Genomic DNA, 14,260 nt, shown 5'->3' on the forward strand with positions numbered 1-14,260 from the left:
GAGCAGCAAAACTGCTCCTGGTTCTGAACAGCTGCTTGTTGCTGCTGCTTTTTTCTAGGAGTTTTAGTATTCATGTGTGTTTAAATATGTTTCTGATTGTGTTAAAGTTGGCCAAAAGATGGGGAGACTATGAAGATTAAGAAATTTGATTTTTTTCACATGGAAAATAGTCTTCAAAAGGACTAGGATTATCCCTTCTCATCCAAATGTCTGTTTTGTTGAAAGCTTTTTTGTTCACAAAAAAGAAATGTTTTGACAAAAAGTTTTTTTCAATCAGCTTTTCTGTATTTCTCTTTGGATAAGTGCTGTTCTGCTTATAAGTGCTCTCTGAGGTTACAATGAATACTGTATTTGTGCTGGGTTTTATCTTGTGTTGCTATGAGCTTATTCACTACGAACTTCATTGCACGTGAAGGCTCAATGCTCATTTGTGGTGAATTAACTGATTCCTATGAACTGTACTTACAAGGCCAAAATTTCAGCAAGGCTCAGATTCTTGCGTCACCAAAATCTAACATACATTCATCTGAGGCCTGCAAGGCTCTCTTAACAAGTGGTTGAGTGGTCCAGAGCCAGCTTTCTGCGTGCAATGAGGTTGGTGCTCATAATGGTGTCTGAAACCTGGTGTGCCCATGCAACAATTGTGCAAATAACAGATATTGCAGCTGGAAGATATTCCATGTAATTTATCAGCTCAGGTCACATTTTACTTTCATTATCATCCCTTTTTTTTTTTTTTCTAAATATTCCAAGAGTGCAGCATGATCTAATTGTCTAAAACTTGTCTGTTTGCATTAACATCCTTTTATTCTTACCACCTGGCACCAGTCTCTTTTCTCTGTCCAGTTAGTTAACCTTTTGGTTCGTTGTGGAACACCCCCAGAGCAAAACCAGCTAGATGTCTGGAGCAGGGGTTAAAACAACAAACTGGGTAGGAACAGCACTTGGCTGTTTCGTGATGTATGATGAAGGTGAACTTTGCAGTAACAGTCACACATGCTTTTTTGAAGGAAGGCTTCAAAAAGTTCTGCTGGTGTGTTGGTGCCAACTAGACATCTAACCTCGCTAATCTTTATCTTCTGGTTAGTACTCACATTCTCTCTCTTTTTTTTTTTTTTCTCCATTGTGTTCCTCTTTTAACAGCAACCAGCTACCAAAACTGGGGTAAGTCATCAGCTTTGCAATTTTATCTTTTCAATGTGAAAATGGTACTGGGCTCTGTCGGTCCATGTCACGAACCTCAGCATTTCACTTTGCATGGTTCCCCCAGTGACGGATCCCTGGAGCCCAGGCAGTTAAAGTAGTTTGCTTCAGCAAACTGAACTTTGTGGGAGTGACAGTGAATGCTTTTCTCATCTCCAAAAATCCCAAATATTACAAGCTCTGAGTGCTTTCAAATGTAATGCCACTGTCTTCAATAGCCCCTCTCCTACACACATCCACTTGGATGTCCCCACGTGCTTCACAGTACATAGGAAGATGTGGTGATTTCTTTTGTATGCAGATGGCATAAAATATCAAGTCTACAAAGCAAAACAGTAGAGAGCAGCAGAATGTTCGAGGCCTTTTCAGCACTCATGAGGGGCTGATGGTCTTGCTGTTATACCATTCACACTGTGCCACCCCTAGGGTGGAGCTAGATCACTTTGCTATGGAGGCTTCTCTCTCTAAGTGAATGCATGGCTGAGTTAAGCTAGCTGAGTTTGTGTTCTGTAGGTTTCTCCATAGTATTTCAACCTTGATTTCTAGGGAACCTTGGAGGATCAAATCATTCAAGCAAACCCAGCCCTAGAAGCTTTTGGAAATGCCAAAACCCTGAGAAATGACAACTCCTCACGTTTTGTAAGTCTGTAACATAACGTAATGATGTCCTCTTCAACAATGGCCAGTTAATAACATCTCTGTAATAATCCCTCCATAAGTTGCTTCTCATTTTGCCCACTAAGATGACTGGATTTCCACACAGTGGGAGAATAACAAAGTAGGACCTAACCAGGAAAAACTACAGGAAGGATTAAAGATAAAAAGAAATAAAAAGATCTACCCTGAATAATTGTTTAAACTGTACATGATCAGGAGACAAGCAAAGCCCAGCTTTATAAAGCCCTTTGAATAGCCATGACAGGTCTTCCCCAGGACAGCCGCTGCTCCATACCTTTATTTTCCTAACATGTTTTCCACTAGCCTAAGACATTCCCTCTCTCTACAATAGCTCTACTTTGTCACTAAGTGTCAGAAATACACCACAGTCCCTGCTTCCTCCAGCATCTTCCCCCTCTGCAGACCCACACATGCAGCAGTACTCCTACCTTTGATCCATACCATCTACCTTTTTGGCTAAGCTGCCCCTGCTTGTCCCTCAGCGCTGACATGACCTTGGGCCTCTCCTCATTTCCATTAGGCTTGCAGGAGAGCAATCCCCTCGGGAGCTCTGCTTCTGCCACATCTGGTTGACGTTGGCTCAGAGTTCCAAAAGGAATGGCATGAGGATGACAGCCTGGGTTTGTGGTCCATGCTTCCCCAACAAACCCAGTTAAAAATGAAATTGGAAGGGGTGGAGAGGGTCAGAGGTTGTAAGCATCTGTGGAAAGCTACACAATTGTACAAGGAGTTTGTCAGCTGGAATGGAAATTAATTACTTAAAATAGTTGATGCGTTTTGAATATGATAAATTAAATGAAAACTACTCAATTTTTATGAAATTTGGGGGGATGAATATGCAAATTGAATGGGCAAAGCAGCGTAAAATCACAGCACCCTTCTGACGTAAGTAGTTGCATATGAGTTAAGACTGCAGATGAGGAGGAGTCAAAAAAGGAGCCTGTGTGTCTCATGCCCGTGCTTATTGCTCCAAGTCCTGCATTACGCTAAACCTGCATCATGAAACTGGAAGCTACGTGCATTCCCATATCTTAGCCTGACAGATAAGTGCACTGTTATCCTTCTCCCATGAGCTGATTACATAGCTGTATATATAGATTTAGGCTTGGAAAGGTGTAATATCATTGTTTGATATTTCTCATTGAAAATCTGCCTGTGCAAAGTCAAGGAGTTAGCATAAGCTGATTCTTTGGGCCAAATGATTGCTTTCAAGCAGCATCCTTTGTTTCCCTCTGCGTATACTACATGCACTAATTAGAATATTCTTCTGTGTGAATTAGGGTAAATTTATCCGAATCCATTTTGGAACCACAGGCAAGCTGTCATCTGCTGATATTGAGATTTGTAAGCAGCAAACTCTCTCCTTTTTACAAAAATACAATTGCTCATCTGAAAGCTTGGAGAGCCTTTCTCACTGAATTTTTCTTTGTGCAACTAGATTTATTGGAGAAATCCCGAGTGATTTTCCAGCAACCGGGTGAAAGAGACTATCACATCTTCTACCAAATCCTGTCGGGAAAGAAACCAGAATTACTGGGTAAGCATTACGTAGGTCTACAGATTTTAAGAACCGACTTTAGCTGAATAGACAGTGGCTGAGGAGGGGGCAGGGGGCACACCTGTATTCAGAAAGGCCCTTACGTTTCCACTTGAGAAAACTGAACTTCCACTGTCAAATACACTCTTTTAAAGATGCTGTTCCACTGGCAGCAACAGACACCATTTTTCTGTGATATACTGATGCAGGTACCCTATGAAGTGAAGTGATTTACGGATTAGACTAAGGGAATGAGACTCAGACAGGACTTTTAAAACAGAGCATTATAAAGGCAAAAACAAGTCACACTGAATTTGTGTAATCCAAGGTCTTGAAATACCTGGAAAATGCTACACCTCCAGAAGCATTTATGGTGATAAAAATTTAATTATCCAGATTTTCACATATGAGGAGATTTGCTTATAGGTCCATGAAGAAAAGCCAGTTCCCTCTTTCTGCCCCAAGTGCCAAAACTGGCATCCTAGCATGTTCTGTAGCAAGGGAGGATATGCAAAAGCTGCCTGCCACCGATTGTGTGGCTACTACCCCTTTCAAGTTTTCCCTGGCTGAATGTGGTCCCGTAAACCTGCTGGAGAAGAGCAGAGAGCAGATTAGGTCTCTCTGCTCCCATCTCCTAATGCTTTGAATAAAACCTTCACCAGTTACTTAAGTGATGTGGTTTGCTGACTTTAATCTGTGCTCTGAAGAAACACATTTTATAAAATGCATTGAAGAGTCACTTTATTGCTGCACTAAATTGCTATTAAGTCATAGCAATTGTAATCTGTTTTGAAGTCTTATTATCCTGACAGCGCGTGGTCAAGTCCCTAATCCTCTTAGCTTTTACGTGGCCTAATTAATGATGATTATAGGAAAGATTTCAAGGAAGCATTGCAGTGAGATTCTTGTGTGAATCCTTGTGCTGGGAAAATATGCTCTTTCTCATAAACTGTCTGTATACTCTACAACAGCACGCACCTTTCTGGCCAGCAGAAGCATGTCTGCAGGCTCTTGAAGAGGCTGAAACCAATGATGACTTCTGTTTTGTAGATGAGAAATTTATGCATTTGTATATAAGCACATACATATCTAAATATAGATAAGTATAAATATAGCAAAATATAAATGTAGATAAATGAATACGTAACTGACTACACAGCAAAGTAAGACAGACTTACAGAGAATATGATGTTATATACACGTATATTGATAGACATATATATATTTACATACATACCTATTTAGACCTGTAGGTATGTGTGTGTATGTATATAAAAGATTGAAATCTAGACCAAATCTGGGTCTGCTAAATGTGGGTGAAACTTTCTGTTGATTTAGAGAAGCAGGACTCTCCCTATAGTTTTGGAGCCAGCTAACTCTCTAGAAAACAATTCTACATTTTGGGGGTTTGATATGAAGGAAAAGGAAAGAGGAGAGAAAGTGACAGCTATATTCAGACTTCTGTTCATCAAGAGCCGAGTGTCTTCTGCAAAGAGTCCTGGAAGTCACTATTTTGTGAGTCTGTTATAAAGGGGGGAACCATGCCCATTGCCCCTGTCTTGGATGATACCAAAATCTTTTTCTCCTCTGTACTAAGATGGGATTTTACACAGGCGCACAAGGCAGAAAGTAGGGCTATAAGTGAAATTATGAACTCGGTATACTGCAAAACATGCTTAATAGGTGTGTATGCAGTATTTCCATATTCTTTTCATTCACACTTTCTCTAAATCTTGGTCTTCAGACTGGAATAGTAGAATGAGAGTTGGTTGCTGCCCTGCAGTTGTAAAAAAAAAACCCAAAAAAACAAAAACAACAACAAAAACCAATTTTATACACAGTTGCACAGAGGCAAATGTATGTCAGAGTTGATCTTGCCATCTACATTTTTTGGGGGTATCCTGAATGGATGGCAGTTTTGACCTTGCAGTTCTTTTACAGATATGCTGCTGGTATCTACCAACCCATATGACTACCACTTTTGCTCACAAGGAGTAGTTACAGTGGACAACTTGGATGACGGAGAAGAATTGATGGCAACGGATGTAAGCCTGTATTGATTTGACTTTGTGCTTCATAGATTAGGCGCATGTGGGGAGGAAAAGTGCTGGCAGGAGCCTAACTTCTGTCACTGAAACTATTGGACTAAACTGAAAGCAGAAATGGGTCTTAATTGCATTCATACTATGAAGCACGAGGCCTGATAAACTATTTTACTTTTGAATCTGGCCATGCTCCATGTAATGCCCATGGGCACAATGTTCTTATAGTTTTGATACATAAAATGCTAGATAAAGGGAGCTTTCCTCCTGCTCCCCAGCCGCCACTGGGTCTTCAGGGTGTTCCAGTGGCTGCTTTGTGAGAAAACACCCCTTGGCAGGTTAGTAATACCTGCCATGCAAAGGTAGACTGCAGGGCTGCAAAAGGCCATTGCTTTTGAATAGGGAAGTGACAAAATATCTGTGTTTCTTTTTCACAGCAAGCCATGGACATCTTGGGCTTTGTGCCAGATGAGAAGTCTGGTGCCTACAAGCTCACAGGTGCCATCATGCACTTCGGGAACATGAAATTCAAACAAAGACCCAGAGAAGAGCAGGCAGAGGCTGATGGCACTGAAAGTAAGAATAACACCTAAAATTACTTACCTTCAAACATCTGGCATGTATCATGCACTGTGTTGAGGAAGAAGCAGCCTGTTTGCTTTGATCTTGCACAATGTAGCTTCTCATCAGCCAAGAGTGCTGTGCTTGATTTGTAGCAGTGGCTTGTTCAGTGGTGGGTAACCTTACTTAGTAGAAGGTGAATAGACACAGTCAGAGTAACCCAATGAAATTCCTTTTTTGTAACCATTTGAACAAAATGGTTGTAAAAAGTTGTTGCCTTAGCTTTCTCTTTTGTGTCTTCATGTCTTGTTTCTTTACTTCCTCTTGCACCTGAAACTGTCTATAATCAGTGTGGAGATATGTTCTTCTCCCTATACCTAAAGAGTTTCTCAAGTGTGATCGTTGCAGTAACTGGGGTCTAAGGTAGCTAGATGACCTTCTCTACCACAAGGGACAGTGCAGGCACACCTAACACAAATTATTAAAAGAGCCACGTCTTTATCCAGTTTCTCATTGGAAGTGGATGTACTTAATATTTTTCCTTGGCTAGGCATATTTCCATGTAGAAATTCAAAGCCAGTTGAAACCTTGTTTCTCTTGATCAGGTGCTGACAAAGCTGCCTACCTAATGGGAATCAACTCCTCCGATTTGGTTAAGGGTTTATTGCACCCTAGAGTGAAAGTTGGCAACGAGTATGTGACCAAAGGTCAAAGTGTTGAACAGGTAAGGAGAAGCTTTCAGGGTATTTGGATACCTGTCCTACCAGCCTTGAGGATTCATCTGTAACATCTGAGAGACAGACAGCTGCTAGAAATATTAACATGTACCTCTAGTACCTGTTCTCATTTTATCTCCCCAAACTTGGGAAACTGGTAAAGAGACTGACAAAGGAATAGTGGCCAGCACTGCCTTTGATAGGATTGTTTTTCTGATGTGTTAGCAGCAGCCACTCAAGTAAACCAGGTGCAGTAAAACCACATGGGGATTGATGTTTAATTCTGGATGAGAATAGTTACCTAGAAGAGTTGAGCCATGGATTATTTATTCACTCATCACTCATCCATTATTCATGTAATTTTAAGCTCTGTGTGACCTCAATCAGCTAAAGGCAATATCCACTTAAAGGTATCTCTTAATTTAGGAAACAAAAGTCCTTGGGTTAGCACTGCTGCAGCTGTAGCAGTATTGTAGAAGATGCTGCAGCATTTTGGTTACAATGAAAATTGTTGTTTGAAGACAGGCTGTGGTACAGGCTCAGAAACTAGAAAACTGCTGGAGTGAGGTCTACCCTATTGGTGTAGTTGCGCATCAGCTAAAGAAGAGACTTTTGACAGACTTTTCCTATCACCTGCTTATGCCATAGCATCCCTCAAAAATTAGAAGCAAATGGCAATAAGCAACTTGAGCACAGACTTCCCCTATTCTGGCAGTAGGTCTGGACATCATGGTTGGCATCCGGCCTGTGAGCTGTCTGGTACCTAACTTCCACGGCAATGTAAGGGATTAAAACATTTGCAACTTGCTGTCCAGCTGTTTCCCAAGATGTACTTTACTAGCAATTTATGTACGTGTTAGTATACATACATATACATAACAACAATTTGGAGAAAAGTCAGCACAGGTAATGGGAAAAGCCATGTGTCGTATTAAGTACGCCTTGGTGATTATAAGAAGCATTGTGAAACTTCATTTAAACCGTAAATAGCGATTGAAATAGGCTACTGCACTGAAAGTCTTGTGTTCCACAGTGAATTCTGTTCCACATAGTGGTATTTTGAAACATGTATTTTAGGTTTTGTATGCTGTTGGAGCCTTATCTAAGGCAGTGTACGATCGAATGTTCAAATGGCTGGTGGTCCGTATCAACAAGACCTTGGACACTAAGCTGCCAAGACAGTTCTTCATTGGAGTCCTGGATATTGCCGGGTTTGAAATCTTTGATGTGAGTATTAATGTGTGAGGACTTGGTGGAAGAACATAAAAGATGCTAAGCAATAGCTCTTGGGTGGGCATTTCTTGTTCTAAATGAACAGAAGGCAAAGTGATGAGAAAGCCGTAAAGCAAATAGGGTATATGGTTTTATAAGGTTTTTCCATGAATAGATGTAGAAAACACTCAGCATTTAGCGCAGCTGGACATGCTGATAGTTCCTGGGGAGGAAGAGGGTGGCAACCTTTAGCAAAGACAACATCTCACATGCTTGGGGCTGTGTTTTAAGAGAGTGTATTGTTTCCACTCTTTCTCTTTGAGAGAAAGCATCTTTTATAGGGTATGATATTTCTTCCTCTTTGTATCTCAGTATAAGAGATATGTATTCATCTTGATATAAGAAAGAAATTTTTCGCAGTGAGAACAATCATTCACTGGAACCTCTGCAGGGACTTGATAGAGTCCCCATCACTGGAGGTTTTCAAGATGCGGTGGTACAGGGTGCTAGACAATCTCATCTAGGTTCCCCCTCCTACGAAAGGTTGGATCAGATGAACTTTCGAGGTCCCTTCCAACCCGGGCCGTTCTGTGATTCTATCATTGTTGTGAAGAAGTGTATGTGAGAAAAGCACGTCACAACTTCTGTTTCACAGAATCCATTCCTGAAGATAAGTGCTTAATGCTGTGGCTGCTACGTGTTGCTCTCCATACGCAGCAGAGCAAAGAGCGCGTTGGCTCTGCTTTACAGAACTGGTGTGGCAAGCTGCTGAAGGAGAGGCATGTGCATCCTGAGAGACCCAAACACATCTGGGCATCCTCACACTCCAGAGGACAGCACATGAGGCAGCCAGCAGCCTGCCTCTGAACTCCCTCCTCCTTTGCCTTCGGTGTTATGCTCAGTAGTTTCTCAACTGGTTACTGTTTAGAAGGTTTTACGTGTAGACAGTTTCCTTCTTGCTGTTCCACCAAGCCCTTACCATAGTTAACTGTGGTGCAAATGCTTCTTTCTTTATCTCCTGCAGTTTAACAGCTTTGAGCAGCTCTGCATCAATTACACTAATGAGAAACTGCAACAGTTTTTCAATCATCACATGTTTGTCCTGGAGCAAGAAGAGTATAAGAAGGAAGGCATTGAATGGACATTCATTGATTTTGGCATGGACCTGCAGGCCTGCATTGATCTAATTGAGAAGGTATGTACAGGAGTGCTAAGATGTGTTTACTGAATTGGTTTTACTCATGATACTCCCTTGGAGATGTCCTCAAGGTCCAGTGAACAGAGTAGGATAAACAGCAGGACAAGCTTCTTGCCTTTCTACATGCAATACGGAATCAATGAAAAATCAATATTTGTGGCATTTGTGGCTACTTGGCCTTACCTCTGTAAGTTTGCCTTACAGATCCAACAGTAACCACAATTTTGTACAGCTGTAGAATCTTCCTTGTTTTTTAGTTTTGTCTTTCTCTGTCCCTACTATTCTTCCATTTACTTTGTTCCACATGTGCTTAACATCAAACATACTTGTCAGCTTTTCAGGGCAAATGCTCTGTTTCAGTCCCACACCCTGTACCTCCCCCCATGAGGCTCCTGTTTCTTACATTACATATGGATGTGCAAAGTTCTTCATGCTCTTCCTAGCCTGGAACTCTTGCTTCCCTCTCACCGCTTCCCCAGCATGGGATATGCCTTTCCTTTTCTCTTCTTTGTGAGTATAATGTGGTCCTGGTGGGGACAGCTGTCCCTTGCTGTATCTCTCTCTCTGCCATCTCTTATGTCATGGCATCTAACCCTGCTGATCTGTGAGGAAAAATGAAATTTTGAGTCTTGCGCTAGCAGGACATTTGGAACAGCTGGAGTAGAAAGGCTGATTATTAAGTTTTCTTCTACTTGATCACTTTCTTCTCCAGGGGTAGGATATCTGCGCATGATGCTAGTCCCTCAAACAATCTGTCCAGTGCTAGGAAGTTAGTTCATCTTTTTCTGAGACATGAATAATAAAATTGGTGTTGGTCCAACTGCCTTGAAAGATAAATCAAACCCTTTCTGGAAGTCATCGTAAAGCCTGCTAAGGCAGAATTGAAATACTGAATAGTCAAAGGGGTGGTTACTATTTTAATAGAATAGTCAAAGGCTTCCTCCTCAGGATGAGAAGAAATTTTGCAGGCTTAAAATTCCATTAGATCAAACTTAAGGCTGCACAGCTACTGAAAGCAGGCAGCCTAAGCGTTATCCAACAAAGATGTTCTTAAATCCACAGCCATTGGGAATCCTGTCTATCCTTGAAGAGGAATGTATGTTCCCGAAAGCTACAGATATGACTTTCAAAGCAAAACTCTATGACAATCATCTTGGCAAATCACCTAACTTACAGAAGCCCAGGCCTGATAAGAAAAGGAAATACGAAGCTCACTTTGAACTTCTTCATTATGCCGGTGCAGTAAGTTCCTCTGCTGGCAGGTAGACTTTGTATTAGAGGTCTTCCAGGTGGGGTTTGGCCCATAGTGCACAACAAGGGAAGGTGGGAAGGATGAAGAGGGGAAGAAAGGAACAGTGAGGAGTAAAAGCAGGCATCCACTCTCTCTGCACAAGTATTGCAACACAGTAAGATGCCACCAGATCCCATGACATCTGGACCTTGGATACACAAATAAAACAAAACAAACGGAAGAAGGCTAATAGTGCTTTTGCTGAAAATATGCCTTGCCTTGCCTTTATCACTTTTCCTATCATCAGATTCAGACTAGTGATTAAATAGCAGCAGCACCTCGGTTCCCTGGACAAACAAACTGAGTAATTTCTGCCTAACTTTGGGCATGTTAAAAAAAAAAAAAATTTGACATACTTTTTATTCACGTTAGGACCAGTGTGTCAAAGTACCCAAGGCAAATGTGGTTAATTCTGCTGTGAAGGTTTAGTTCACGTGTCCACCGATGATGGCGTGAACGGGAATACAGTCCAGTACCATGATACCTGAGCCAAAACTTGCCCAGTTTCAAAGCTCTGTTTTCAGACCAGGTGGGCAGAAAAAATTTGAGAGGGACAGAGGAAATTTTTTTTATCAAACTAGAGTTGATATTAAGCCTCAGCACAGCAGAGCTGGAACCTACCTGATGCTGTTAATTTCAAATGATAATTGAACATTAAGCTAATTTTGTATTTATTAAGACAAATAATGCCCATCTTGCTCTTTATCTGTAGTTGTTAATGTATTCAGCCAAGAAAATTAGAATTTCTATCCCCTTGTGGTACTAATAATGGAATATATTTTCCCATTAAACAGAGCTGTGGCAAAGTCCAGGAGTTAGATTTTTAGTCATTAAGCTTCTGTCAGAAAATCTTGTTTATTCCAGTGTAGCATGCTGTTGTGAAGTGAAATTATTGCTTGTGCATTTTATAGTTCAGCACTTAGTAGGGTTCCTGGAACACTGATTACATGTGGTATCTCTACAGTCAACCACATGGTGTCCATGAGAAGATGTAAGGACCAGAGAGTTTGGAAGGAGTGTGTGGGATTCGGATGGTAATTATTAGGAAGAGAGGTTTGGGAATTAGGAAGCAGAGAAATGGAGGGGAAGTGATGAAAAACTGGGTGGCTGGTACTGGTCTGAGAGCAGCACTTCACAAAAGGTCATTGACTTCAAGCCAAACCATAAAGAACTACTGGCTGCTCTGAAGGGGAACATTTGCAATCTCTGGTTTGTTTTCGATGCCTTGCTGTAGGTTCCCTATAACATCATTGGGTGGCTTGAGAAGAACAAAGACCCGCTTAATGAAACTGTAGTAGGTATTTTCCAAAAATCATCCAACAAACTCCTGGCAAGCTTGTTTGAAAGCTATGTTGGCGCTGACAGCGGTAAGCAGAATCAGCTCACATGGGTTTTCTTTCAACTCTGGGATGTGTGCTTGGGAATGAATTTAAGAAACAAAACAATTCTCTCAACTGCAATTGACTCAATGCTAAATGAGGCAGTGACTAATTATTTAGATGTGCACAACATCTGTAGGAGTTTGCCAGTTATACCAAGGAGGCCATTAACACAGCTAATTTGAATGCGTAATACCTCTGAGCAATTTTGGCAAGGAAATCTGTGTGTTGTGAACACTCCAGTGGGAGTTTGAGCATGCAACTGTTCAGATATGCAGTCAAGTCTTGCACAAAAAATTCTGTACATAAATGCCTATGAACAAGAATAGCTCTTGTTTCCCACGCTGTAGTCCTCCTTGCTAGCCACCCTGAATTATATAAGAAAAACAAAGTTTAAGAGAGTGTTTTGGAATATTTTGTTGGATTAGTGGCAAGTAGACATTGAAGGTACCTGAACATCATTCCACATTGGCCGAAGTAGAAGATTTTGCCAGTACATCTTCCTTTTTGGTTGCTGTTGGGTTTTTTGTTTGACAAGACTACCGTATGTCTGAGAACATATTTAAGCTGTATGCATTACACAGAACTGTTTTATTTGTGAGAAGACAAGTAGCAAGCATCCAGAAAATTGATCTTAAGTAAATAAGACTGGCATTCATTACAAAGATGTAGCTCTTATGTCCTGAAGTTGCAATCACTTACAGCCTATTTATTAGTAACCCCACTTCTGTAGATGTTCTTGTCATGAATCATAAGACACTTTTCTGAAGAAGCAAGCAGGCTGCAGACTTCATAATGTGAATAAGAGGTGGAGCTGAATGTAGATAACAAAAATCCTGCCACTAGCAAATTCTTGCAAGTTACTAACTGCCTGTTTGCCTGTGGATATTCTCATCTGTCACAATACTACCTTGCTTTTCCTCAGTGTCAGGAGAAAAGAATAGCCTGTGCAGATTAGCCTCTTCCAGTCTCAGCAGTGTCGCTTTCAGAAGGGGTAAAGGCTGTGGGTAATTGCATCAAGCACATCGAACTCTTCACTTCTGCTTTTATGTTGACTATTGTAGACAGGTGACAGAATGCCAGACCTCCTGGGAATGATCTAATGGTCCAGTGTTTAGAAAGCTGCAGCAATTGCTGTACATTTTTGGGTCATGTACGTATGTTTTGGGCTCCTGTGAAAAATTTGTAAATGTCGTGTCAGAAACTAGCATTCCTTTGGAGGATCTGAGTGATTTTGACTCTGAACCTTTAAGCAAAATTCAGGGGATGCAAAGCTACTATATCTAAAATTACAAAGACTCATTTCCCTCTATTCTAGACAAACGTTACTTGCACAAGTTCAGTGTCTGCATAGCAGACATGTGAGAATCAGTGTCTATGCAGTACAATGTACAGTACAAATTTTCCATAAGCTTTCCTTTCCTTTAGCTTTTTCTTTTTCTACATCATCTCAGCCTATAGGCTTTTTAATGAACTACAAACAACTCTATTTTGTTAAAAGTTATTTTTCTACCTTATTCATATTTATAGACTTTCTGCATAGCAAGTGATGCCGTGTAGATCTGAAATGCAAATGCAATCCAGAAAGCTTACAGTAGTCTTTGACAAAAATCCCAAGTATGGACAGAGAGCTGCACACTTGTGATATATCACACTTGATGTTCAGAATGTTTTGTGTAATATTTGAGCAATCGGAGACATGAAGTCATTAGCTATGCCTTTCATTCAAAGGGAGTTGCACTATTAGAACAGTTTGTCTGTCTCCCACGCCCTGCCTGTACCACTTACTGAGATGCAGATTTTATTTTTATTTATTTCTTTTTTTTTCCTTAGCTGACCAGGGTGGAGAAAAGAAACGCAAGAAAGGTGCTTCTTTTCAAACAGTGTCCTCATTGCACAAGGTTTGTTTACCTCTCCCCATCTGATGGTTTCAGTTAAGACAATACATTGAAGAGGAACGTTAAGCATTGTAATGGACAAAAAAAAATTGAAATTGAACATCGGAATTTGATTTGGGGCCTCGGTTATTGACCTTGGCTAAGTGAATACACTGTTATTAAAAACGCATGTGTCGACGGCTGCTCCATTTTAGCTTCTTTGAGCATTCAGGAGATTAAGTGTTTTCTATTCTAAAGTATCACAAAATGTTGTGAACAACCTTTATCACTTATTTTGTGGCTTATAGCTTCATGCATGTCTTTGGAACAGGAAGTGATTACAAGTAATTTGCTAGTTCCTATCTGATTACTGTTTGTAATTGGATCCTAGGGTTAGAGCAGTCATGGAAAACAAAAGTTGTTGAATGGAGTGTCATATAGCCTCTTTTTTCCTGAGTAATTCCCTTCTACTGGGACTGGCATGTGCTCCTGGTGGAACCTGTCGCTAGGATCATGCCTGGGGAAAACCAGGGCCTGTAATTTAACATTAGTACCATTTCTTATGG

General features: G+C 40.8%; 1 protein-coding gene across 2 annotated transcripts in view; it reads left to right on the plus strand.

Annotated features, from left to right (window-relative positions):
- The window catches only part of MYH15 (myosin heavy chain 15), a 50,320-nt gene that overhangs the window by 9,602 nt on the left and 26,458 nt on the right, over window positions 1-14,260 (plus strand). For both annotated transcript variants that reach the window (XM_052794009.1, XM_052794010.1), the window contains exons 8-19: window positions 1,144-1,164; window positions 1,750-1,842; window positions 3,162-3,225; window positions 3,320-3,418; window positions 5,360-5,463; window positions 5,898-6,036; window positions 6,627-6,745; window positions 7,815-7,964; window positions 8,974-9,144; window positions 10,210-10,389; window positions 11,673-11,805; window positions 13,651-13,718. In XM_052794009.1, the coding sequence (XP_052649969.1) occupies window positions 1,144-1,164; window positions 1,750-1,842; window positions 3,162-3,225; window positions 3,320-3,418; window positions 5,360-5,463; window positions 5,898-6,036; window positions 6,627-6,745; window positions 7,815-7,964; window positions 8,974-9,144; window positions 10,210-10,389; window positions 11,673-11,805; window positions 13,651-13,718 (1,341 nt within the window). The remainder of the gene's footprint in view (window positions 1-1,143; window positions 1,165-1,749; window positions 1,843-3,161; window positions 3,226-3,319; window positions 3,419-5,359; window positions 5,464-5,897; window positions 6,037-6,626; window positions 6,746-7,814; window positions 7,965-8,973; window positions 9,145-10,209; window positions 10,390-11,672; window positions 11,806-13,650; window positions 13,719-14,260) is intronic.

Source organism: Harpia harpyja, chromosome 8 (genome assembly GCF_026419915.1).
Source record: "Harpia harpyja isolate bHarHar1 chromosome 8, bHarHar1 primary haplotype, whole genome shotgun sequence".
In the NCBI taxonomy this organism is placed as follows: domain Eukaryota; kingdom Metazoa; phylum Chordata; class Aves; order Accipitriformes; family Accipitridae; genus Harpia; species Harpia harpyja.